This window comes from Myxocyprinus asiaticus, chromosome 11 (genome assembly GCF_019703515.2).
Source record: "Myxocyprinus asiaticus isolate MX2 ecotype Aquarium Trade chromosome 11, UBuf_Myxa_2, whole genome shotgun sequence".
NCBI classification, from domain to species: domain Eukaryota; kingdom Metazoa; phylum Chordata; class Actinopteri; order Cypriniformes; family Catostomidae; genus Myxocyprinus; species Myxocyprinus asiaticus.
Window position 1 is genome coordinate 909,687 of NC_059354.1, and position 27,470 is coordinate 937,156.

Here is a 27,470-nt window from a genome sequence, read left to right on the forward strand (position 1 = left end):
CATCAGCAAACTTAATGATGGCATTGGAGCTATGTGTTGCCACACAGTCATGTGTGTACAAGGAATACAAGAGTGGGCTGAGAACACAGCCCTGTGGGCTCCAGTGTTGAGGGTCAGTGATGAGGAGATGTTGCTGCCTATTCTAACCACCTGGCGTCTGCTTGACAGGAAGTCCAGGATCCTGCTGCACAGCGAGCTGTTTAAGCCCAGAGCCCGGAGTTTCTCATCAAGATTGGAGGGCACTATGGTGTTGAATGCTGAGCTGTAGTCTACAAACAACATTCTCACATAAGTGTTCTTTTTTCCAGGTGAGAGAGAGTGTGTATTGTAGATGCAATGGCATCATCAGTGGAGCGGTTGTTGCGGTAAGCAAACTGCAATGGGTCTAGAGAGAGAGGCAGCACAGAGTAGATGTAATCTCTGATTAGTCTCTCAAAGCATTTGCTGATGATGGGGGTCAGAGTAACAGGAAGCCAGTCATTTAAGCAAGTGATTTTTGATTGCTTTGGAACAGGCACAATGGTGGACGCATTAAAGCATGTGGGGACTACAGACAAAGAGAGGGAAAGGTTGAAAATGTCTGTAAAAACACCAGCCAGCACTCTGATGACGCGGCCCGGAATGCCGTCTGGACCCACGGCTTTGCGGATATTCACCCGTCGGAAGGATCGTGTTACATCCGCTACAGAGACGGAGAGTGAACTAACCTCTGTAGCTTCGGCCGCGAGAGCTCTCTCCGCGAGGGCGGTGTTATTTCCCTCAAAATGAGCATAAAAAGTATTTAGCTCATCCGGGAGAGAGGCAGCGGTGTTCATGGCGGAGTTTTTATTCCCTTTAAAGTCCATGATGATGTTAATTCCCTGCCACATGCTTCTAGAGTTGGTGGTGTTAAACTGTCCTTCAATCTTGTTCCTGTACTGGCGTTTTGCTGTTCTGATAACAGCATAACTGTTTGGCATAACTGGCTTGTTTATGCTCCTCCACGTTCCCGGAATTAAAAGCGGAGGTCCACACATTAAGTGCCGCGCGAACATCGCTATTAATCCATGGCTTCTGGTTCGGATAGATCCGTATTATTCTGGTCGGAACGACGTCCTCTATGCACTTTCTGATTAAACACATTACGCTAACAGTGTAAAGCTCGATGTTGTCATCAGAGGTGGACCGGAACATCTCCCAGTCTGTGTGATCAAAACAGTCTTGTAGCGTAGAGTCTGATTGGTCCAACCAGCACTGGATCGTTCTGAGGGTGGGTGCTTCCTGTTTCCATTTCTGCCCGTAAGCGGGCAGAAGCAGAATGGAAGAGTGGTCCAATTTGCCAAATGGTGGGCGGGGGAGGGATTTGTAGCCATCCCAGAAGGGAGAGTAGCAATGGTCCAAAACCCGGTCCCCTCGTGTGTTGAAACTAATGTGTTGGTGGTATTTTGGTGCAACTGATTTGAAACTGGCTTTATTAAAGTCCCCGGTCACAATGGACGCGGCCTCAGGGTGCGCGGTTTCCTGTTTGCTTATAATCCCATATAGATCCTTGAGTGCCGGTCTGTGTCGGCTTGTGGCGGGATGTATACAGCAGTGATAATGACCGCTGTGAATTCCCTCGGTAGCCAGAATGGTCGACATAGAATCATGAGAAATTCTAGATCTGGAGAGCAGAAAGACTTGATAGAATGTATGTTCCTCTGATCACACCAGGATTTGCTGATCATAAAACATACACCACCACCTCTGCTTTTACCTGAGAGGTCTTTCGCTCTGTCTGCTCTGTGCATGGAGAACCCCGCGGGTTTGATGGCTGAGTCTGGAATCTCCGCAGACATCCAAATTTCCGTAAGGCAGATAATGCAGCAGTCCCTTGTCTCTCGTTGGAAAGAGATCTGCGCTTTCAGCTCGCAGAGCTGAAAATCTGATTTATCTGGACTGCAACCCTGGCTCCTGCTTCCTTCTTACTGGAACAGCAGCCCAAAGTAAAAGCTCTTCACGTGCGCTATAAGTAAATGTATTATTCACTATGCACTGTATGCACAATTGGTTTGATTTGGTATTTTTTGAGTTAATGCGATTGCTAATGTGGACATGCCATACATGGTTTCTGGACTACTGTGTGTATCATTATTTCTTTCTTCCTAATATATTAACAATTTCTTCATGTGCAAATAAATTACTAAAATTTGATGACTAAACAGAAATCTGAAGAATCTGCTATTTACCATTTAAAATACAATATTATTTTTTTTAGTTTTGTGTGAAATTGAGTAAATATAGTGCTAAATAAGAGTTTATTGTTTTTTAGCAATTTTATGTTTGTTAAATTCTGTATTAAATTGTGTGATATATCGGCCTATCGGCCACCCTGCACTCTGGATATCGGCATCGGCCATTAAAAAACCCATATCAGTCGACCACTACTATTGTTTGAATACAATTCCTTTGATACCACCTTTTTTTTATTATTATTATTTATAGTTGAAATGTGTTTATTTTCATAATAAAAATGCCACAGTTTGTTTTATAAGAGTAGCTGATTATGGTATGAGGAGCCATGTTTGTATATTTTAACTTGTGGTTACAATGGTCTTATTACAAATTGTTAAAACTATGGATAATTTGGAAGAACTATGGTACATTTTCATAATTATTATGGATCAAAATATTAGTTTTCCTTCAGTCTAAATTGTCTTATAATGCTCTTTGATTGTAGAAATTTTTTTTACAGGTTTTGTGTGAAATAAGTGTAGAGACGAGGATCTAAATGCAGCTTGTTTAATATGCACTCAAAACAAATAATATTTTATAAACAAATTTAAAAAACAAGGAACTCTGGAACCAGGAAACAGAAACTGGGATACAAACATTACAGCCAATAACGGACAAGAACTGACAAAGACAGAAAAGAGGAGGGTATTATATACACAAAGACTAACAAGGTGAACGAGACACAACTGGAAAACAATCAGGGAGGGAGTTCTGGATGGGGGAATTCGAAGCTACCAACTTGAGAACAGACACGAGGGTGCTGGTGGAACAGGGGACCACGGGGGACCAGGCAAATGGCTAGGGGCTGGGGCTCTGAGGTCAGGGAGGGCAGAGCCACTGGGGGCTCGGAGGTCAAGGTGGCTGGGGACTCCAAGGGCTCGGAGGTCAAGCTGGCAGGGGCTTGGACGTCAGGGTGGCCGGGGACACTGAGGTCAGGGCGGCCAGGGACGCGGACGTCAGGGCGGCTGTGAAAGCAGTGGTCAGGGCAGCTGGGGACACAGAGGGCTCAGTGGACATGAGTGAGTTGAATTCCTTAAACATGAAAAGCTTTCTCTCTTCCCAAAAATCTAAGCACATATAGTCTCTCGAGGAAGAATGGTCATGTAAGTCAGACATGCTCTTTCTCATACCATCAGATAAGTGCATCCTGTGCTCAATCTTTAGCATTTCATCGTCCCAGCCATATGACCTAGCTCTCTCTGACAATTTGAGAAACTTCAGACTGTACTCAGACAAATCCATTGAGCCTTGGTGGAGGCTGGTTAGCTGAGCCACTGGATTCTCCATGGGTTCACAACTTGGCTTGCCAAAAATAAAAGCTGCTAGATTAGGGTAGGACTGTTCTTCTGTAACAAGTGTAGAGATGAGAGATGAGGATCTAACTGCAGCTTCTTTAATATGAACAAAAAACAAAAAAACAAAACAAAACAAGGAACTCTGGAAACAGGAAACATTAGAAACTTGGATACAAACATTACAGCCAAGAATGGACAAGAAATGACAAAAACACAGAACAAAGGGCATTATATACACCAAGACTAGCAAGGTGAATAAGACAGCTGGAAAACAATCAGGGAGGGAACCAGGAACAAAGACAAGACAAGAACATAAAACATTTCAAACTTAAAGTCCCCAATCTTCTAGCGATCTCTAGTGGCCGCTAGGGGAATGTCTCATATTTCATACATTGCAGGTGCCACCATCTGTAGAACTTGATGGAACTGGCACCACTGCTTTCATATGTTAGTCTGGAGCCCTGCAGTTAAAACACCTTAAATTTATTCTGAATGACATGACTGACATTATTGCCTTGTCACTCTTTAGGACATGTCCCAAGAACTGTTAAGCTGGCAGTTATCAAACCACTTATCAAGAAACCACATCAAATCTTCCATTCATGTCTTAAATACTAGTAAATGGGATTTGTGAAGAATTTCAGTCAGGATTTAAGCCCCCTCATAGTACGGAGACAGCACTTGTCACAAAGATATTGTGATGGAGATGATGTGTTTATATCCATAAAATGCAGGTTTATGGAGTCCAAAACTTTCAAACTCCAAAAAGGGCATAAAGGCAGCAGAATAAATGTTGACTTATAAAGACGTCAAGATTTACATTGGAAAAAGGTGTTCCATTTTGGTCTGTTTCTCACTCAAACCCATTGTATTGCTTCAGAAGACATAGATTAAACTTGAGTAGCGATTACTTTTATGCTGCATTCATGTCCTTTTTGGAGGTTGAAAGTTTTGGACACTATTGACTTCATTGCATGAATATAAACACATCATATCTCCTATAAAATATCTTCATTTGTGTTCCATAGATGAAAATTAGTTATATAAGTTTTCAGATGGCATATGAGTGAGTAAATAATGAGTTAATTTAAATGTTTTGGGAGAACTATTCCTTTTAAGTATTTATTTTTTTTACAAGTTTTATACATATGGGCCCTGGACACCCTATGTTCAGCTCAACATATTGTGTAAGGTAGCTTGTGCATATACTGTTACCTCTTGCACACAGACCCAGATGATGCCTGTAGAGACAAGTTTGAAGCTGTGGAGCTCCAGTATTCTCCAGCACAGCTCCTGACCTCTCCACAACCACAAAACAGATCGCAGGACCAACTCATGCAGCCTGTCCACTACCACCAACCACTGCTTCACTGCTGGGAATAAGAATTGACATGAATCTAGAGATGGAATAGTTTCCTTTGGCATAAACCCTGTTCAGCACAAATATTCTCGATTGAACCATCAGATCCTGCTGGAAGACAATGCCAGTGAGGGAGAGCAGACAGTTTTCAGTCAGAGATATTACAGACTTGCTGATTCAAAATAGTGGAGAAGTGACACACATAACGACTCACTGCAACTATATCTCTCTCAGACTCCTCAGAAACAGGAAATCAGATGGGAAAAAGAGTGGGACAAAATGCGGATTTGAACCTTGGTCGCTAGGACAACACTACACATTCACACACCATTTTCGCACACGACGCCACTGCAGCAACATCTATTGTTTAGTTTGTCGTGTTTTTCTGTGGGTCCACCGTCTATTGGGGCGCAAATAGTTGCACTGTGTGGCAGATGCTATTTACACTGCTATTTAAAAATATTCAGATACGCTTGATGTCTTCTTCAGTAAAAGAAGAAGTGCTTTGGTCACATGAGGAGAACACAACATCCCACCTCAGTGACGAAATGATTTTTCAAACAAAACTGATATTTTTTCCATTCTTAAAGCCATTAAGGGTGGTCGTACACGGTGCAATTTTCAGCTGTCGTGCGAGCTCCCCACTGATTTTTTTCAGCCGGGAGAAATTGCGTGGAAATTGTTGGTGCTTGTGTGATCGTGGCTCACATCATGTAAGAGGAATTACGAGAGGAGCCGAGCTGCTTACAAGCAGCTTACAACCTCCTGATAATTTTAAGCATGTCGGAAAACATTTGTTTTTATAGAACCTGGAAGATCTACCTGTCAATCAAACGCTATGTTCGGTTTAAACTTTGCTGTGAGGCTTTAAAGAGCATTTACATGGACAAGACCTCATGGATCTTCTTCAGTATGTCTGCTGTCAACACACAAGCAGTGACACAGATGAGTAGCAAGGTGCCTACATCTGAAGCTGAATAATACAGATGGCCTACTCCACTAAAATAACTCAGAATTCTGCACTAAACGTAAGTGTAGTACTAACCAGCAGAAACGATGCACAAATTTTGCACTCTTTCTTTTTAATCTTGTACATTTTGTGTGCTTATTATCATGCAGTAACTGGCAGCATCATACCAGTAACACTGTTATGGCTAATGTATGCAGTCGTGATATCCCTCAGCCTTTTTTTAAAATCTGAATCTGTCCATACGGATAATTATCACAAAGGCTGTCCGCCATTTGACAGATGACACTTCACATTAATACTTAATGAAAACACACACACATACACAATAAATATGCAAGCTGGGCCCCATGGGAGTTGAAGGCCCCTGGGCTTCAGTCCTATAAGCCATTGCGTTTATTCACCCCTGCATACTGTATAAAGAGATGCATGTGTTTCAACTATAAGCAGTTACCGTCAATAGCTACAGTATTTATCATCAATCATCAGCCGCTGCATGTTTACATTAAATGTAATTTGTGATGTCAAAAGTACAGGTACTTTGGTACCAAGTCAATACTGAAATAAAAAAAGATGTAGCGATACCAGTGTTTCTGCAGTACCGTTAGTATCAACTCAATCCGGTACCAGAACTAATTTTGACAGACACACAACTGCTTTAAAATGCTCACACGCTTATTTTGAGCTGTGTTCTGTGACTCCTTTTACACTGAAATGGACAATAAATCAAATTTAAATTGTGAAATGTCCTTGTGTGCTAACTGCTAAAGGCTGCAATCTTAATGTGGATAAGCTGCATACTTTAAATAAATATTTAAAGCCAACCGCTCACACACTGGAAACTCCAGTTTCACATTGTATCAGACAACAAAGCAGAGCACTAATCCACAGTCAACCATGCTGCACACGTAAACTATATATTTAATTAAATCTCAGCATTTGCACTTTAATCTCAATTTAACTTTATTTATATAGCATTTAAAAAACCAAAGTGCTTCACAGCAGAGATGGAAAATTGAGTCCTCGAGTTTGCGACTTGACTCAAACTCGTAAACAATTTACTTGAGACTTGACTTGGACTCGAAATCATAGACTCGTGAAAAACACAAGTCATTTTGTGACTGTTTTTCCCACCGGTGCGACTACAGAGTTGGCCAACTCTCCCTCTCTCTCTCTCCATTTATGCGCTGTCATTTTCTGTTAAGCGTTATCAAATGGCATACGCATCAAAAGTGGAATGAAACAGTGCTATTCGCTGCCCGGATCAATGGACAAAGCAGCCTGAGCGCAGAGCATCTGCGATTACATGTCTCGCGGACCGGTCTCAAGCTCTCAACCTCACAGCTCACATTACAGTGCTGTGAGGACCAGTGAGAAGCACGGCGCAAGTCACAGAAACATTTGAATTCGGCACAGAATTATTGTCATGGGAGGATTCATTCTGTTTCTGTGTGTCTTCCTCGTGTTGCTGAAGGTGCGGGGTTAATCACTCGATGCTCATTACCTACACACTATTTGCTCTTCCCTTTATAAGCAGTCCTTTTGTGTGAGTTCAGTATCGGATCGTTCTCGTGTTGTGTGCATTGTTACTTATGTTTCTCACGCTATTCTTTGTATTTTTCTAGTCTGGATATTTTTTTTCCTGTGCTCCAGCCATTACCATCTCCTCCATTCACCGGATCACTCACCTCTGTTTCTTTTTGCTCCAGTCACCGCCATCTCACATCACTCCTTGGAATATATTATCTCTACTCTCTCCCTGCTGCAGCTGTCACTGTCAGAGTCCTCCACTATCATCTTCACCCACCTCATCTCTGGACTGATCCGTTGTTGTGCTACTTCATATTTTCATCAGTTTCTTGAATTTCTTATTTATTAAACATTGTTTTGTTTTTGTTTTTTTGTTTTTTATATTAACATTTTTTATTGATTCCTATCTTAACACATACAAGCAAGAACATATACAAACAGAATCAATACTTAACCCCCTCTATTGCTACACCCCCCCCACCCCCCCAATCCTACCCAAAACAACATCCCAGTGGTCCCACATAATTATACACACACAAAAACAAATATTAAAGAATAAAATAATTAATAAAATATAATTATTCATGCACATAACCTCTACATCTCTCTCTCCACTGTCCCTCCCCAAGAGCCCTCCAAAAATGCCAGATATTTGCCCCATTTTCCCATAAACAAGTCCAAATTACCCAATCCTCTAGATACCCCTTCTTCAAACGCTGTCACCCTCCCCATCTCATTCCCACCACTCTAGAAATGATGGCGCTCCGTCGGACTTCCAACCCCTTAAAATGACTTGTCTGCCAATCATAACACGTGTTAAAACCCAATTTGTCCCCCAAATTTATGACAGCTCTGTCACCCAAAATACAAAATCTGGGGCAAAGCAATTGAAAAAACTTGAGTGCCCAAAACATCAAAGAAATAGCTCTGCACCTTCATCCAAAAATCTTGAATCTTAACACACCCCCAAAAGGCATGAGTTGTGTCTCCAACTTCTGATTGACAACGCCAGCAGTTGGGTGTGTCTTTAAGACCAAGCCTATATAATCTAGAGGGGGTCCAGTAAAATCTATGTAGAATCTTAAATTCCATAAGGTGAACCCTTACATCTCTAGATGCAGACTTGACATTTTTTAGAATCCTAGTCCACACTTCTTCCTCCAATACAAAATTCAAATCTTTTTCCCATAATCTCTTGATAGAAGCTAAAGCTCCATCCCCCAGACTCCGAACCAGCAGGGAGTAATACACTGATGCCTCATGACCTTTTCCAAAAGCAGTAATCACCTCTCCCAAAGCATCTGCCACTTTAGGGGGGTGTGTGCTACTCCCAAAAATAGTACAGAGCATGTGGCACAGCTGAAAATACCTATAAAACTGAGATCTGTGTAGGGCTTTACTGGTTGTTTAGATCAGTGTTACTATCAGAAATAATTGATAATTATTTCTTTAGTTATTAATATTTAAATTAATTAATTGAATCTAACTCATTAAAACCTCATATGGGGCTCCAGTAAATGTAGTGCGCTATGTTTAGGAGCGGGTTTGGTTAATAGCAATAATCAATAATTATCAACGATAATTATTAATTATTAAAATCAATAGAACATTGATGAGAATCAATGTTAGCTTTTTTTAATCCTTTAAATAAAAAATTATCAAAGCTAATCACTAATAATTAACATCGATGAAACATTAATTAATATTAACACTAGCTTATTGATCATTCAAATTCAACAATCATCAAAGATAATTATCAATTATCAAAAATCAATAGAATATTAATAAGGATTAATATTGACGGGGCACCACCCTGGAATCAGGGACTAATAACCAGATAGTATAACAGTCTCAATATTAGATTGTTTTCTTAGGAAAATCGACATCCGAAGAATATTGATTTTTGGAAAAAAAAAAATGAATAAAGGCTTGAATCCGAGCACTGACATCCCGTCAGCATGTGACACAGGTGTATGCAAAACAAACCAGAACACTTCTCTTTGAAGTATAACAAAGTTTATTTATGCAGTAATATCAATTAATAATTAATACAATGCAGTCAATAAATTTCCGACTTACAACTACAATCTAAACAGTGATATGATTAGAAATGGAAACCAAAATAATCCTATAACACATGAGGGTGTGTGTGTGTGTGTGTGTGTGTGTGTGTGTTTGTGTGTGTGTGTAAGGAGCGACGCGCACAAAATGGCGGACGTGACTCTCGTGGAGAGTATATCACGCGAGACTTCTGGCCAGAGAATATGGCCGTGAATGTGGGCGGAGAGAAACCAGTCAATGGTAGCTTAGGGACACATCTGAGCTTTATCATGAAGCTATCTACTAGCCAAAAATGTGTGCGAGAATGTTTGTGAGGGGTCGCGCGCGTGTGTGTGCGTGCGTGCGTGTGTGTGTGTGTGGTTAGTACGAGAGAGAGAGAATAAAGTGACGGCCCCAAAGCCGATTTCACGATCGTGGAAGAGAAAGCAGCTGTTAGTTTATCACTCAGAGACGCGGTGGACGGCTCGTAAACCGTCCCGCGGTCTTTGATTCTTTAATGGATAAACTCAGTGTGCTGTTCTCACCCGCGATGGCGGAAATGCTCAACAGTCCAATGTGGTTGGACTATGTGGCAGCGGGGGCGTGGTCAAGCATCTCTCCGGAGAGAGAGAAAGCACGCCCCCGCTGCCACAGACTACAATACAGCAAATCTCATTCGTGATAATTAATACCCTGAGTATTAGCAATGAGCGGACATGGCGCTCCGTAAACTGTACAAGCAATAACCTTGATACACAAGAATAACACACTATAATATTCTATCTCTGCCCAGATGTAAACCTCTTACTTGAATTGCATGAGGACATAGAATGTGTGTTCATCCGTCCTTTAACTCCGACTTGGTTCCTCATGGCTCGGGTGATGACGGGATGCCATTTCCTCGCTCTGTCGGTGGGCAGTACAGCTGCTGATTCTCGGCGGGTTGGCGGAGAAATCAGCGACGTCGACTTGATTGAAGAGGGAAGAGAACTCTTTTTCTCTTCACTTCTGCAGGCAAACGGATGAAGATGCGGATTGCTCGGCGGTCTCTTTCGGATCTGTTAGAGTGTTCGATGGAACACAGAGTAATCTCAACTCGTCCAGCGAGATGGAGGTTGTATGGCCACAGTTTCAAGTCAGAAAACTGCACCTGAGAGCAGCGATGAGCTGCTTCTACACATGGCGAGCAAAGTTGCTGGAAGCAAATCTCGGAAGCATTTCAGAGGTATTTCTACTCCTGATGATGTCATGGTTGAGGTGCGTTCTGTCATGTGCCTCGTCCAATAGGAGTTGAGAGTTTGATCCGTTAGTGAGCAAGGCTTCATGGGATTTGTAGTCCGTTTTGGACTCCCTTTGTTTGATTTTGGCGCGATTTTTATCAGTAAAATGTATGACTTGGTATGTGGGCCTGAGTTAGGTTTTACGATTGTGTTAGGCTTGCCTTTGTCTTCTATCTGAATACATGAGGCCCAACATCTGGGAATCCCAAAATGATCACCCAGATTCTCAAAAGATCTCAACACTCCACTCTCATACAGGTCGCCGAGTGTAACAACCCCTCTCACAATCCACCTTGACCAACAGATAGGGGACTTATTGATACATAATTTTGGGTTCAGCCATATGATTGAGGCAACATTTAAATAAACGTCTGAATTAAATACTCTGGCCACTCTTGTCCAAATCATGTGCAAATGTGAAATAACGGGGTGTGACTTAACTTCTCCGGTTAGTTTAATAGAAAGACTTTGCAATGGTGAAATAGAGGCAAGGACTTCCTGTTCAATAGAAAACCAGGGAGGGGCTCTTTCAGGTGAACGCGACCAATGAGCCAAATGCCTGAGACTGAACGCATAATAATAAAACAAAATCTTGGGTAAGCCTAACCCACCTTTATCAATTTTTGGAATTGACAAAGGTGGAATGTAATTTGTTGGAATGTAGTCTGGGACGTTTACCATTCCAAATGAAGGACTTCGCAATTCTATCAAATTGCTTAAAATAAGAGAGGGGGACATCTACAGGGAGAGACTGTAGCAAGTAGTTGAATTTTGGAATACAATTCATTTTAATAACATTAACCTTCCCAATCATCGATAAATGTAATGAAGCTCATCTGTCCACATCGCTCGAAAACCTTTATATTAAAGGGTCAAAATTAACTCTAACTAAATCAGACAAATTTGCTGGGAATAAAATACCCAAATACTTAATGCCCTGTTTGAGCCACTGAAAGGCGCCCAGCTGGAAAGCCTTTACTGGGCAGTATGCTGTCAGAGCCAAAGCTTTGGATTTAGACCAATTAATTTTGTATCCTGAGAACTTGGAAAAGGAATTAATAATTCTGTGGAGGGCAGGCATAGATCTAGGAGACGAATAATAAAATATCTTCTGCATAAAGCAGAAGCTTATGTGCCATACCTCCCGCCTCCACCCCTGGAAAATCGTCCTCCTTTCTTATCGCAGCTGCTAATGGTTCCAGGGCAATACAGAACAATAATGGGGAAAGAGGGCAACCCTGCCGAGTGCCCCTATCCAGAGTAAAATAATCTGAAATTAGTTCATTTGTTTGTACCGCTGAAACAGCGTGTCTATAAAGTAACTTAATCCAACCAATGAATGTACTCCCGAACCCATACATTTCTAAAATCTTAAGAAGATAATCCCATTCTACCATATCAAACGCCATCAAGTGAAATGGCAGTGACCGGAGACTGATCATTCGCTACTGACCACATGATATTAATGAAACGCCTGATGTTATCAAAAGAGCTGTGGCCCCGAATAAACCCCACCTGATCTATATGTATAAGAGATGTCATAACCTTACTTAAATGATTAGCCAAAATTTTGGACAACATTTTTACATCTAGCTGGATCAGGGAAATTGGTCGGTAACTTTTACACACACACAGATCTTTGTCCTTTTTAAGAATCAGACTGATCTGGGCTTGTGTCATGGTTGGAGGAAGCTTTCCATTCTTTAATGATTCAGTATAAACTTCTAACAAAAGTGGAGCCAGTTCTGTAGCATAAGATCTAAAAAATTCAGCAGCAAAACCATATGGCCCCGGAGCTTTGCCTGTAGGTAAGGCCTTAATTACCTCGTCAAGTTCCTCCAAGGTTATCTCTGAATCAAGATAATTTTTTTGCTCAGTCGTCAGTTTAGGAAGTTTTAATGGTTCCACAAAGTTTCTAATATCTTCATCAGTAGACGAAGACGTAGAACTATAAAGATCAATATAGAATTCTTTAAAAGCATTATTAGTATCAGTGGCCGAGGTAAATATTTCACCACCAGCAGATTTCACTGAGGGAACAGTAGAAAAAGAATCTCTCTGCTTTATATATCTAGCCAAAAGCTTTCCTGCTTTGTCCCCTGACTCAAAGTATGACTGTCTTGCCCTGAATAACCCAAACTCCGCTTTCCATGACAAAATAGCATTATATCTGTATTTCAATCCAGTCAATTCTCTGAGGCCATCAGATGACATTCTGCGCTTCAGCTCTGCCTCTGCACTTTTAATATTCTCTTCCGACTCCACAAGTTCTCGTGCTTTGGATTGTTTGGTGAATGAGGCATACTGTATGATCCAACCCCTAAGAACTGCCTTAAGTGCCTCCCAAGCCACGCCCACAGAGGATACTGAGCTGGTTGGTCTCCATATAAACATTGATTTCGGTCTTTAACATTTGTTGGAAATCAGGATTTTGCAAAAGGGATACATTAAAGCGCCAACTATATGATTTATTTTTCTCCCTATGTGGCAACATCTCCAAACTCACCAGGGTATGATCCGAGACTAAAATGTTTCCAATTGAGCAATCTGCAACAGATGAAATGAGGGACATAGATATAAAAAATAAATCTATTCTAGAATAAATCTTATGGACTGATGAAAAAATGTATAGTCCCTACCAGATGGGTTCAAAAGTCTCCAAATATCCATAAGACCAAGATTTTTACACATCCTGTGAAGCGTCAATGTTGCTCTAGTGGGTTTACACACTTTTGCTTCACTGTGATCAAGGACTAAGTCCATCAAAAGATTAAAGTCTCCTCCCAATATTATATCATGGGGGTGCCAGCGGCTTGCAACATCCCTTCAAGATCTATAAAAAAGCCCTGATCGTCAGCATTAGGCGCATAAATATTAGCAAAAATCAACCTTTGCCCCTGAATTTCAGCTAAAACAATAATGACTCTTCCTAATTTATCTTTAATCTGTTTGAGAAATTTGAATTTTAGATGTTTATTAATCAATATAATGACTCCCCTGCTCTTACTTGAGCCAACACTAAAGAAAACATGTCCACCCCATATCTTCCCAAATTTTTCAGCTTCCTGCGGGGAAAGATGTGTTTCTTGAAGAAACACTATATCATATTTCTTACGTTTAAGAAAAGAAATAACCTTCCTTTTTTATGGGGTGCCCCAACCCATTCACATTCCATGTGGAGAGAGACAACTTATTCATATTAACATTTGACATATTGATATAATAAAAATAAATAAAAAAAACAAGATTATATAGACCACATTCCCCATTAATGCAACAATCAAACCCTGAACTTCCCCCCGAACAAAACAAACAGATAAAAGAAAAATATGCACATTAACCCCACACACGACAGCGCCAACCGGCGTCAATCCCTTAAAACCCAAAGAGTCCATGTACGCTTACGAGAGCCCCCGTGACAACTTTGCCATCGGATTGCTCAAGTCCGGTGTTTCTATACAAATTTTGTAAGGCAAAATTACATAACAGAAAATACTTTGTAAAACAGACCCCAGCCAACAGGCAGAATAACAGAAAAAACATGTAGACTCATTCACAGAACCGTCTCGAAGGTGTGTTCCTCCACAAAATAAACTCCACCTGATATAAAGCCATTCAGTTTCCTCGGACAGACAAGCAATTGTTCAGTGAGCCAGCTGTTGGGATAAAATATCAATAAATTGCCAACAAAAGCCTTTATCAACCAACAAACAAAGAACAACCAACTAGTAAGATCTTGGTACACCCATTTATGTTTCCTTTAAAGGTTTTAACACATCAGGGTTCAGAGTATTAATTAAATTATAAATGATTGAAACAAGATGTTTAGGATATTGTTTTTCTTTACAAAAATGCTAAAGTTTGTTCTACAGAAATCTAAGGTAGTGACTATCCATGCTTTATTTTACCTGAGGTTTACCATGGTCTTGTTACAAATAAATACCACTGTTTGAACTATAAAAATTATGTTACATTTTCATAAGGGTAAATGCAAAATAGAATAAAGGGCTTTAAAATCCAAAAGATTTATGGACAAAGCTTGTTTTCCTTCTGTGTAAAATCTGTTTTCTTTTAATGCAAAATTAAAATGGATAATTTATTTATTGTTTCCTGAAAAAAAATAAAGATTCAAATAAAACCTTATGTACTTTATTAGACAAGTTTAAATAAATAAACAAGGCAATCCCTTAAAGTAGTCAGTTTTAATATTTCAAAATTGAATTAGCCTTATTCAGGGTTTATTAAACTAACCAGCTGCAGAAAAAAAAAAAAAAAAAGCCTTGACTTGGACCTCAGGAACTTATGAACAAGTCTGCTTCACAGTAATAAAATTTAAAACATAAAATTACCATGTACACAAACAAAAGTACTCAAAAACACAAAATACAAACACTCCAAAACTGTGTCCTACATTTCATTTGTCAGACTCAAAGGCCAGTGTAAAGAGATGAGATTTCAGATGTGACTTAACAGTCTTCAGTTATCACAATGGACCATGTCGCAAACTGTTTATACGAAAAAGTGAAGCTTCCGGCAAAAAACACACATCATAATAAAAGCATGATTCAAAATAAAGCTAGATGCCTGAAATTGAAGAAACTGTGACAGAAATATATTACGACTACATAGTAAAATGAAATACTCACTGTAATAATAATAATAATAACAACAACTATGCAATATATCACAAATACGACTGGTGTTGAATAAAAGTTTAGCAAAAAAAAAATTTATGACATGTTGAAAAGTTATGTTTTCACTTATTGTTAAAAATTTTATGAATAAATTGATTAGACACCATTTTGAAGATGAAATTAAACTTTAAAACATAGAGTTCTGGAAAATAACAGTAATAAAAAAAAAAGGAAAACATGATTTGGGAAACAATAAAAACAGATTTAGGCAAGTACAGGGACAAGATTGAAGGACAATTTAATATCACCAACTCTAGAAGCATGTGGCAGGGAATTAACATCATCACAGACTTTAAAGGGAATAAAAACTCCGCCATGAACACCGCTGCCTCTCTCCCGGATGAGCCAAATACTTTTTATGCTTTAAAATGTCCACCATTGTGCCTGTACCAAAGCAATCCAAAAATCACTTGCTTAAATGACTGGCGTCCTGTTGCTCTGACCTCCATCATCAGCAAATGCTTTCAGAGATTACATCTGCTCTGTGCTGCCTCCACCACTGGACCCATTGCAGTTTGCTTACCGCAACAACAGCTCCACTGATGATGCCATTGCATCTACAATACACACTGCTTTTTCCCACCTGGAAAAAAGGAACACTTATGTGAGAATGCTGTTTGTAGACTACAGCTCAGCATTCAACACCATAGTGCCCTCCAAGTTTTATGTGAAATGCCGGGCTCTGGGCTCAAACAGCTCGCTGTGCAGCTGGATCCTGGACTTCCTGTCAAGCAGACGCCAGGTGGTTAGAATGGGCAGCAACATCTCCTCATCACTGACCCTCAACACTGGAGCCCTGCAGGGCTGTGTTCTCAGACCACTCCTGTATTCCCTGTACACACATGACTGTGTGGCAACACACAGCTCCAATGCCATCATTAAGTTTGCTGATGATACGACAATGGTAGGTCTGATCACTGACAATGATGAAACGGCCTACAGAGAGGAGGTGCACACTCTGACACGCTGGTGTCAGGAGCACAACCTCTCCCTCAACATCAGCAAGACAAAGGAGCTTGTGGTGGACTTCAGGAGAAAAGACAGAGAACACAGTCCCATCACCATCAATGGAGCACCGGTGGAGAGAGTCAGCAGCTTCAAGTTCCTCGGTGTCCACATCACTGAGGAACTCACATGGTCCGTCCACACTGAGGCCATTGTGAAGAAGGCTCATCAGCGCCTCTTCTTCCTGAGACAGCTGAGGAAGTTTGGAATGAACCGCCACATCCTCACACGGTTCTACACCAGCACTGTAGAGAGCATCATGACTGGCTGCATCACTGCCTGGTACGGCAATAGCACCACCCACAACCGCAAAGCCCTGCAAAGGGTGGTGCGAACTGCCAGACACAACATCGGAGGTGAGCTTCCCTCCCTCCAGTACATCTATACCAGGCGGTGTGTGAAAAAAGCTCGGAGGATCATCAGAGACTCCAGCCACCCGAGCCATGGGCTGCTCTCACTGCTACCATCAGGCAGGCAGTATCGCAGCATCAGGACCAGCTGTCTTCATGACAGCTTCTTCCCCCAAGCATTTAGACTTTTGAACTCTTGATCTCTCACGATGAATATACATCAGCACTGCACTTTATTAATCTTATTATCTCACACCAGACTGTCATAAATCATATTCTCTCTTAACAACACACTGGCAACTGACTATCAACCGACAGCCTGAATGTCAATACAGTACAATACAACCTACTGTATATTTTATATATACAATATATACTATTTTTATTGTATAATGTGCATTCTATATTGTGTGTATGTGTATTCTATATTGTGTGTATTGTATACTGTACATTGTATATTATTATTTGTATATTGTGTTTTGTGTAATTATGTGTATATTAGATATGTAAATTGTGATGTGCGAATCTGTTTATTGTAAATTGGTATATGTCTTATCACTGTCATGACTGCTATGTTGCTCGGAACTGCACCCAAGACTTTCACCCACTATTGCACTTGTGTATATGGTTGTGTGACAATAAAAGTGATTTGATTTGATTTGAGATTTCAATATGGAGCAATTTAAAAATATTTAAGCAATGCATCCTTTATTGAGAAACACAAAGGAAACATGCATTTCTTTTACTTTATTACTGACATTGAAATGTTACTTTTTAAATAGGATAAACAGGTGTGTTCAATACACATTATCATATTTTTGCTGTGGTACCGAAATTGGTATCAAGAACCATGAAATTTCACCGGTATTGGTACCGACTACTGAAATTTTGGTACCATCACAACACTAAATGTAATTAAACCATGATCTTTTCACATAAACAATATATTTTCTCCATGTCAGTGTTCCAGTTAATAGATTTTAAAGTAATAATTTTTTATCTGATTTTCGACTTTTTTTCTCTTTCAGCTGAAAACCGAAAATAGCATTTTCAGCTGAAAACTTTTGCCAGCCGAAATTTCAGTGCATTCCTAGAAATTAATGATTCTATCGTTACGTAATGCTTATTTCTCATAAAAGAAGCAGCAAGAAGCACAGCTATGTCAGATTCGTAAAACATTTAAGCTAAGACTAATATAATCAGGACAATTGTACCTCCGCCAGGACGTGGGACTCGGCTCATAAAATCGGAAATGTAACAGTTTTATCGAGATGTCTGGTCTTGCCGATTAAAGTGAATCGTAGTTTAGATGCTTATAATTATTTCTTTAGCAGAAAGGGCTGGATTATTTGATTGCTCCCATTATAATCAATGAAGTTGACAATGCTGCAAGCGCGTGACTTGTGCAGCTTCATTATTTATAATGCAAGTGATCAATGAGGTAACTTTTTGTGCACATAAAGAAATACTCTGACTTAACTTGCCAGCTGGACTCTTCATAACAACTTAAACATTTTGTTCACCCACCAGAGATAAAATGTGTTAGGACTGCACGTATCCAGCCATCTCGCTCGACTGCTTTGCTTCCTGAATGTCAGGCTCAAACGGAGGCTGTCGACTTGTGTTAATGTCCTCCTCTACATTATTTTGAGGTGTGTCTGAAGTCCGTGGTCTATAAGATAGCGTTCCATTGCGATCGATGTTGATGATCAACTTCAAATAATCCCTAATGCGGTAGTACACCTTAATTGACTCCTCCCCCTTAACAAATTTAATCAAGACCATAGAGTTAGAGTTTGTTTTATACACTGGTTGTGCCAGTGCAATTCAAATTTCTGACAGAGCTATAGCCCCGGCAAGCCCTGCCCTAGCACAGCCACAGATCATAAATAGCATGAAAATGTATGTGATAGCTTTGGAATTTGCCAGGTCAAAAATTCATGTCATGTACCATTGCATCTGTACAATTATTAGATAAACTGACTCATAATGTGTGCAGGGACTCACAACCTCTTGAGTGTCAGAACTCGCACCGTGTACACCCGGCCTAACTCAGCAGGGAGTCCTGACGATGAAGTGTTTAACACCTCCCGCTGACAGGCGCTTATGCATGCATCGACTCCCTCTGCCTGGTCGCAGATTATGTTAATGAAGCTAACACCTGAAAATCACTGGAAAACTTGGCTAGTGAGACACTGTCTTAAGCAAAATTGGTACAGGTATAGGGATTGCATTTACCATCATCTTCTCTTTCCATTTGATGATTTAAAGATGAAGACACACTCTTCATTTGGTCAACAAATTCTCCATGGAGCTGCTCTTCCATCAGCCTTTAAAAGAGAAGACAACAGACAACTCTACGTTTTGTTGGTGGGTAACAGATTACATTTAATCTGGATGATCAGATTCAAATTATGAAAAATCAAGTAATTGTAACTTGATTAAGTTACAATTAAAATCAGACTAGTTACTTTTAAATGGATTAAAAGTTAAATAGACTAGTTAAAAGTAACTAGTCCGATTTTAATTGTAACTTAATCAAGTTTCAATTACATTTAATCTGGATGATCAGATTCAGATTATGAAAAATCAAGTAATTGTAACTTGATTAAGTTACAATTAAAATCAGACTAGTTACTTTTAAATGGATTATATAATAAAGTTTTGATTACATTACCAAGAGGCAGCCAACAGCAATAACTACTCTGTAATTTACTAATGATGCTCCTAAATTTCAAAAGAGACAAAACCTGAAATACTTTCAATAGGCCCAGTCAGACAGCACTACACACAGTGATGACAAAGCAATCCCATTCCTCATTTGATTAATAAACATAACATAAAAAATATAACTGCCCAATGCAATCTTTGCCTTACAAAAAGAAACCTCTTTTATCCATTGAAAATGAGTCTACTTCCAATTTTAGGAAGCACTTTGAGGTTCTCTGTATACATTATCAATATATGTATGAAATATTCAATTAAAATCAATACATCACAAAAAAAGATATATACATATAATATTTTAATAATTATTCTAGGTATCATTCAACAATGTGTTTACCAAACTGAACACACTACTTTGAAAGCTCAAAGTAAAATTCACAAATACACACAGGACATTTAATTTATTTGGTTTTAAATTACATTTAAGAATTAATGCACACAAATGCTAATCTGATTGTATTTGCACCCTGTATCAAAAATAATTGTGAATGTATAATAGTTTGTGTTTTATTCAAATACAAGTGTCAGCATTCCAAAAAAAACGCAACCACATGTCCATAATTCTAGAGAGTTATCTGTAAAAACGCATGTTGCAAACAACCATTTCATAGGTGTCATGTCGGTTGGTTGACCCAAAAACACTAGAAAATGCTGTGTATCCCCAACTATACTCTTTCTTGCAGAGAAACAGTATTCATGAAAAGTTTTCAGTCAGGCTTTTAAGATACTCTTTCATAGTACAAAGACTGTGCTTGTGAGAGATATTTACTTTCTTCACCTGACCTTGGTTGGATCTCCCTTCTAGAACTATTAGAAATTTGACACTATAGATCGTGAAATTATCTTGAACAGGCTTTAGAATTATGTTGGCATTTGTGGACAGGCATTAGCCTGGTTTAGAACCCGTTTACACCTCGTATTAAGATGCGTCTTAGGTGATTCGATCATGTGTGTTTAGGCAACCACATCACCGTAGTTCCAACAAACAATCGCAAACAACATCGCATAGTTGTGCAGTTAGAACTAAAGCACTTTACCTGTGGTTAGAAGCATAATTCCTTGTTAGTTTGCTATGTGGATATCATTTGACTTTGCTGAGACCTCTATATCTTTCATTCTATGTATTACTTTCATTCTGTCAAGACTTTGACTACATTTAGATGCATTTAAGAAAACAACTATTTCCAGGGTTTTGCAGAAAGTGGCGTTCAGAAACATCATGTAAAAGCAAATGCAGCCATGTAAGGGATTAAAGGCTGTTAAGAGAAAGCGCTTTATAACACATGGTTTCTATCAGAGAACCCATTTTTTATGTGTTTGTTAACATAAGTGCCGTTTATATCTTTTTGAAGAGTGTGCATGTGCTCAAGTGCGTCGGGGGATCAACAAAGTCTCACATAGAGGAAAACCCCACTTTTGCATTGTGTATATCGGTCGCATTACACAGTACATGCAGCTTTCCTGTCTTCAGCAGCATTCTCGCATTAAATGGTTTTCTGGTGTACGTGTAAATGATGAATTTGTAATTAATATTTGCAGAATTTATTACACCACCATCTGCGTAACATCATAACATCATTAACAACAGCTTTATGTTGTTGAACCAACATGGTTTGAACGAGGGATGTGCGACATACAGCAGTTACAACAGTTTCGGGAAATAGTCCTGACAAGGTAGTTTAATTTCTCCAATGGTGTGTCTTGAGGCTTGGGGCGAGGCGCGGCGAGAAAGGGCGAGGGGCATAGGAGCAGGGCAGAGTCAATGGAAGGTGGGGCCCTGAGAGGCTCGAAGGGTGGAGCTGTGGAAAGCAGAGCCGTGAGAGACTCGAAAGGGCGACACCATGGAACTTGGTACCCAGAGAGTAGCCGCAGAGTCGAAGGGCCCGGGTGGAGCCGATGGCAGGGAGGATCAAGGCGGCACTGGAGGCTCGGAGGAGCAAGGCAGAGCTGGGGGATCGGAAGACTGAGGCGGAGCCGGTGGGACTGAGGACCAAGGTGAAGCCGTAGGGAAGGAGGTCCCCAGTGGACCTGACAGATCGGAGGGACAAAGCGCACCCAGAGGATCGGAGAACCAAGGCAGACCGACAGATCAAGGAGGAGCCGGAGGGACGAGGGACCCTGGCAAAGCCGACAGACTGAAGGACCACAGTGGAGCCGAGGGAATGCAGAGCTGAGGCGTTGTCGAGGGACTGACAGGCCAAGGTGGAATCCAGGGCTCGGAGGGTCCAGGCAGGGTCGGAGGGTTGCAAGTTCCCCTTACCTGCACAGGAGAACTAAGGGTGGGTACAAGGGTGGAAACCATCTCCAGGTCCAACTGCTCAGATGTGGCTGTGACATGGCATGGAGCAGGCTGAGGCGTTGCTGTGACGTGGCATGGAGCAGGCTGAGGCGTTGCTGTGACGTGGCATGGAGCAGGCTGAGGCGTTGCTGTGACGTGGCATGGAGCAGGCTGAGGCGTTGCTGTGACGTGGCATGGAGCAGGCTGAGGCGTGGCTGTGACGTGGCATGGAGCAGGCTGAGGCGTTGCTGTGACGTGGCATGGAGCAGGCTGAGGCGTTGCTGTGACGTGGCATGGAGCAGGCTGAGGCGTGGCTGTGACATGGCATGGAGCAGGCTAATGATTCGGTGCAAAAGATGGTGCTAGCTCAGCGACCATGACATGAAACTCTGGTTTGGCGGCCGTGACGCGAAACTCTGGCTTCACGGCCGTGACGCGAAACTCTGGCTCGGCAGCGGCCTTGTCGCGGAACTCTGGCTCGGCGGCGGCCATGTCGCGGAACTCTGGCTCGGCGGCGGCCATGTCGTGGAACGCTGGCTCGGCATCCACCTCCCCCACAGTGAATGTGGAACCAATGATCTGTAGGGCGAGGTCGATATATTGAGCCAGGCTGAGGGAACTGCGACCGCCAGGCATCAAGGAGGAGATTGGCTCACTTATCCCCACCCTAAAAATATCCTTGAGGGCGACCACATCAAAATCCACCTGGCTGGCCAGAGCGCAAAAGTCCTCTACGTACACCTCCAGGGGACGATTCCCCTGACGTAGCCGTATGAGTAGAACTTCTGGGTTCATAGTCGGTCAAGTATTCTGTAACGATGCTGGTAATGACGATGACGATGAAGTAGAGAGAACCCAAGTGCAGTTTATTTACAAACGTGATAACCAGTAACCCTGAAAAACTAGTCAGGATCGAAGGAAAGATGAATGCAGCAATGTACAGAGGCATCCTTGATGAAAACCTGCTCCAGAGCGCTCTGGACCTCAGACTGGGGTGAAGGTTCATCTTACTACAGGACAACAACACTAAGCACACAGCCAAAATAACAAAGGAGTGGCTACGGGACAACTCTGTGAATGTCCTTGAGTGGCCCAGCCAGAGCCCAGACTTGAACCCGATTGAACATCTCTGGAGAGATCTGAAAATGGCTGTGCACCGACGCTCCCCATCCAACCTGATGGAGCTTGAGAGGTCTTGCAAAGAAGAATGGGAGAAACTGCCCAAAAACAGGTGTACCAAGCTTGTAGCATCATACTCAAAAAGACTTGTGGCTGTAATTGGTGCCAAAGGTGCTTCAACAAAGTATTGAGCAAAGGCTGTGAATACTTATGTACATGTGATTATGTACATTATGTACACTGTACATCTTCAGAACGACTTATCTAATCAACATTTCTTTGATTAAGTTTTTTTTAGATGATGTATACTAAATATCTTGTGAATCAGACAAACGGACCAGGATGAATTCGAAAAAGTACCTTTTAGACATAATTCAAAATGGCTGATGGGCAATATAGCAAACCCAGGTAAAATTAGAATATATGCACTCAGTAAGTCCAAAGGAGTCCAAAGAAGCCATTCTCATGATTTTAGACCAATTTCTCAAGTTGTAAACAAAAATTTTTTTCAGATTTTTTTGACCAGTAGGTGGCGCTGTCCCCAAAATTCTGAAGGTCCCTTAAGACATGATGCTTATGACATACCACATTTTTGTTTCACTGTCTCAAAGCATGAAAAAAACAGCCTCTCTTCATGTTTGGCATCCTCGCCATCAGATTTGTTGATTCGTTACACGTGTATGGTTTGATGTAGCAAAATCTGTTAGTATCATTTGACCGCCACTGTCTCAAGATTATTTGACCATAATTTGGGCATGATCTGATGAATGGTCTAGGACGAGTTCCGAAAAGTAGGTTTGCAAAACTATGACAAGTTTTTAGTTGTAGCGCCCCCATGGCTAAAATTGTTAGAAAATGTACCTGCATGCTCAAAATGTACTGTTGACTATGTTTACCAGGTTTCATTACATTTGGACTTTGCATTGAGAAGACATTAGTCAAAGAATCAAATTGCGTAAAACAACAAATTGAGATTGATTTTTCAGAAAATTTTAAATGGTGGAAAAAGTTTATGGATTGAAATGACATTGGAGATATACATTTTGTTGGACTTAACTCAAGGACTCAGAGGGAAAAAAAAATCTTGCCCTTACGGTTCCAGAGTTATGGGCAAAAACATAAATAGCCTTAATACAGCGTCACCTAGGGTCGGAAAGGGGTGTATTTATGCACCTGATTAGTGCGGGGATTTGAGATCATCCTGCCAAATTTGGTGTCTCTAGGATTTACTTTTTTTTTTTTTTTTTTTTTTTTGCAGCCCACACACTTTTAGGGCAGAAGAGGGAAGATATAATAAATATAGCTGCAAGCAGCAATTTATCGGGGACAAGCATTTATACATCACAGTAAGCAAGAATAGCCAAATAATTCAATTGGACCAAAATCATAATTTTAAACCAAGCAGTTTCAATGTTATTTGTAGATAAAATCATGTATTATAGCTTTTGACCACTAGGTAGTGCTTGGGCCCTAATCATGGGGTCAGTTACACCAACAATATGTTAGGAAGTACGATTGGACATCACTGATTATGACTGTAAGAAAGCGGTAAACAAAAACATACAGTATATGCAATTGCTTATTTTACAATACAATTCATTATAACTTTTTACCAACAGGTGGTGCTGTCCCCAAATTTGTATGGTGTGGTCATGGCGTAGTGACAATGGCGCACACAAAGTTTCATGAAAATAGCACTGAAATGCTGCCACATGCTTGGCTGATTAGATAATTGCATAAATAAGTAGGTGTACAGGTGTACCTTATAAAGTGGTCAGTGAGTGTATATATTAAATCAGAACCTTAATAGGTTATGCTAAACAACAAACTTTCACTTCTATTGGCTAACAGAATCTAAAGCAAATTGAATGTAAACATTTTGACCAAAAAATTACAACAAGCTTCTTGTACAATTCAGAAGAAACTTACAAGGTAGATAGGAAAAAGGTAGGTAGATAAATTTGATCTATTTTATAATATAATTTTGTCCTTCCGATTTCATCCCTTACAGGATTATGTTTAGCAAGTAAAACTGAATCTGTATCTGAATAAATACAAATAATGCACAAACCCTTTAGCCAAAAGGAAGCTCACTCACCGTTTGTTCAGCTTATCTATGTTTTCCTTTATCCTGTAGTGAGAAAATACAAAGCCAAAGTTTACTAGAGGTGTTTCTTTAATGCACAGAACAAAAAGGTAGTTTGCAAGGGAAGGATGGAAAATATCTTTATGATCCAGTAAATACAGGTTGTAAATATGCTTATTCGCTAGTGCATAATGTAACCTGCCAACATGCAATACATTTTGATTTAGAACAAAAATAAAAAATAAGACAACATAAAAAACTCAGTGTTGTGATATTGTTCCTGCAAATATCCTTTAAAATCTCTTTTATATACAAAAAATGTCATATCTGGAAAAAATGGGATCAATTTAAACTGTAAGAGATAAAATACTTACACATTAAAAATCCCTTTCAGTGCTCCCATCAGCTCCTCTTCTCTGAAATACATGTACGTGCACACACACACACACACACACACACACACACACACACACACACACGTTGGGTTTTCATGTTTTATGAGGACTCTCCATAGACATAATGGTTTTTATACTGTACAAACTTTATATTTTATCCCCTAACCCTACCCCTAAACCTAACCCTCACAAAAAAAACAACAACAACAACAAAAAAAAAAAAACTTTCTGCATTTTTACATTTTCAAAAAACATAATTTAGTATGATTTATAAGCTGTTTTCCTCATGGGGACCAACTGATTGTCCCCACAACGTCAAAAATTTCAGGTTTTAATATCCTTGTGGGGACATTTGGTCCCCACAACGTAGGGAATATGTGCGCACACACTAACAAATATATAAATGTGTGTGTGTGTTTTTATGTTGGTTATGAGTGTTTGATAGTAATGACCAAAGGCTGTTGATCCAGGAGCATGTCCTAGGTTATTTAAATTGTGTGTATCTGATGCATGATATTTTAAGCAATATCACACAAGAAAGAGTGCTGCTTAAGAAAGAAAGTCATACTCATCTGGGATGGCATGAGGGTGAGTAAATAATGAGAGAATTTTCATTTTTGGGTGAACTATCCCTTTAAATATACAAATCATTAATGTTCACTTCCATTGTTCCGATTGTGAAGTCTCTGTGTTAAAAGAAAACAATCGAGTCAATGACCTCATGATCACTCATAACATAAAAGAAGCTAATTTGTCACCACCTGCTGGTGTTAGGTGTAATCTCTTTTCAGTGAATGGATTCAAAAGTCTTAAATCACTAAGATTAATTGAAATCCCTGCCACTGTTTGGAAAGCTACCAATACAGGCAAGCACAGTTAACAGCAGGGCTGTCAAATAAAAATTCGAATTTTGAACACATGTCGAATTTAAAAAACATTTTTTACATCTGAATGCTAAAAATGTGCATTCGCATTTTAGATGTGTGCCAAGCACTGACGATGACTTCAGATCGAACGCATTCTTGCACTAAAAAAAGTGAGACACAGTGCAACAAATACAGTTTAACAGAAAGCAGGTGTCTCGAGATGCTTTTTAAAGTTATTTTTAATTAGACTCAGCAACTAAAAACAGCGCTCCTGTACGAGACACTGAATAAACGAAAACAAAGCGAACAAAGACGTTAGTCGAGCATGCATTTACATAGAAAAACAAATGGATGAAGCCCCTTACAGTTGGTGGAAGTATTTGGCCATTGCGTCTTGCTCTCTTATAAGCGTTTCTCAAATTAAGCAATTCGGTTTTTTAAGCGCTTTGTCAGTTCAACTTGGAAATGTGTGTCTCGAGATCCTCGTGTTCGTGTTGCGTCTGTTTGAACAGCCCCTGGCCTGATAGTCTGAGCCGCTTCACCACCGAGTTCAGCAGAATATCTTGCTATCTGGGAATATTGCTACCCTAAATACAACTGTAATGAATAAAAAACAATGTGGTATTTCGCTGTTATTATAGTTTGAGTCTGGAGTGGTATACTGTGGCATCAATGCAAATGTAACACCATGTGGACAGCCTACTGAAGTGTGACTCCCATTACACATTAGTTGAAAAGGGAATGCTATTTTTTAACAGCCAGGAATATTTTTTGCAATAATATAACAATGCTGTATGGTTTATGTATTTATTGTACCTTATTGTGGACTAAGGAAACAAAGACAATTTAAAAACACTGTGTAACAATTTTATTTGATTTTTGTTGGTTCCTGGGTAGTAAGTGTTATTTCCTAATTGCTTTTGCATCAAAGGTATAGAAAATGGCTATTATTCCCCACAAACTTTGCTTTTGTGACCAGGACAGTGATATTTTGAAATGTACCTATTTCCAATGAGAAAACGGGCAAATGTGTGTCTTTTCATTCACATAAAGTCCGAAAAAAACAACATATGAATCCAAATTAACATGTATTTATACTAAAGTATTAAAAAAAATATTACAATAGATTTAGAAGTGAGTAGTTTTTCGAGATTTACGATTATACTGTAAATCACTTTCACGAATCAGCCCCCAAATGTAGTATCCCATCATGTTCTCGTTATAC

The 27,470-nt window shown here is 40.1% G+C and overlaps 1 protein-coding gene across 1 annotated transcript in view; it reads right to left on the reverse strand.

Annotated features, from left to right (window-relative positions):
- si:dkey-11f4.7 (piezo-type mechanosensitive ion channel component 2) overlaps positions 1-27,470 on the reverse strand; it is a 648,587-nt gene that overhangs the window by 439,378 nt on the left and 181,739 nt on the right. The window contains 5 exon segments of the mRNA XM_051709767.1: positions 4,764-4,921; positions 5,119-5,127; positions 19,013-19,104; positions 24,997-25,029; positions 25,359-25,400. Coding sequence (XP_051565727.1) covers positions 4,764-4,921; positions 5,119-5,127; positions 19,013-19,104; positions 24,997-25,029; positions 25,359-25,400 — 334 coding nt within the window.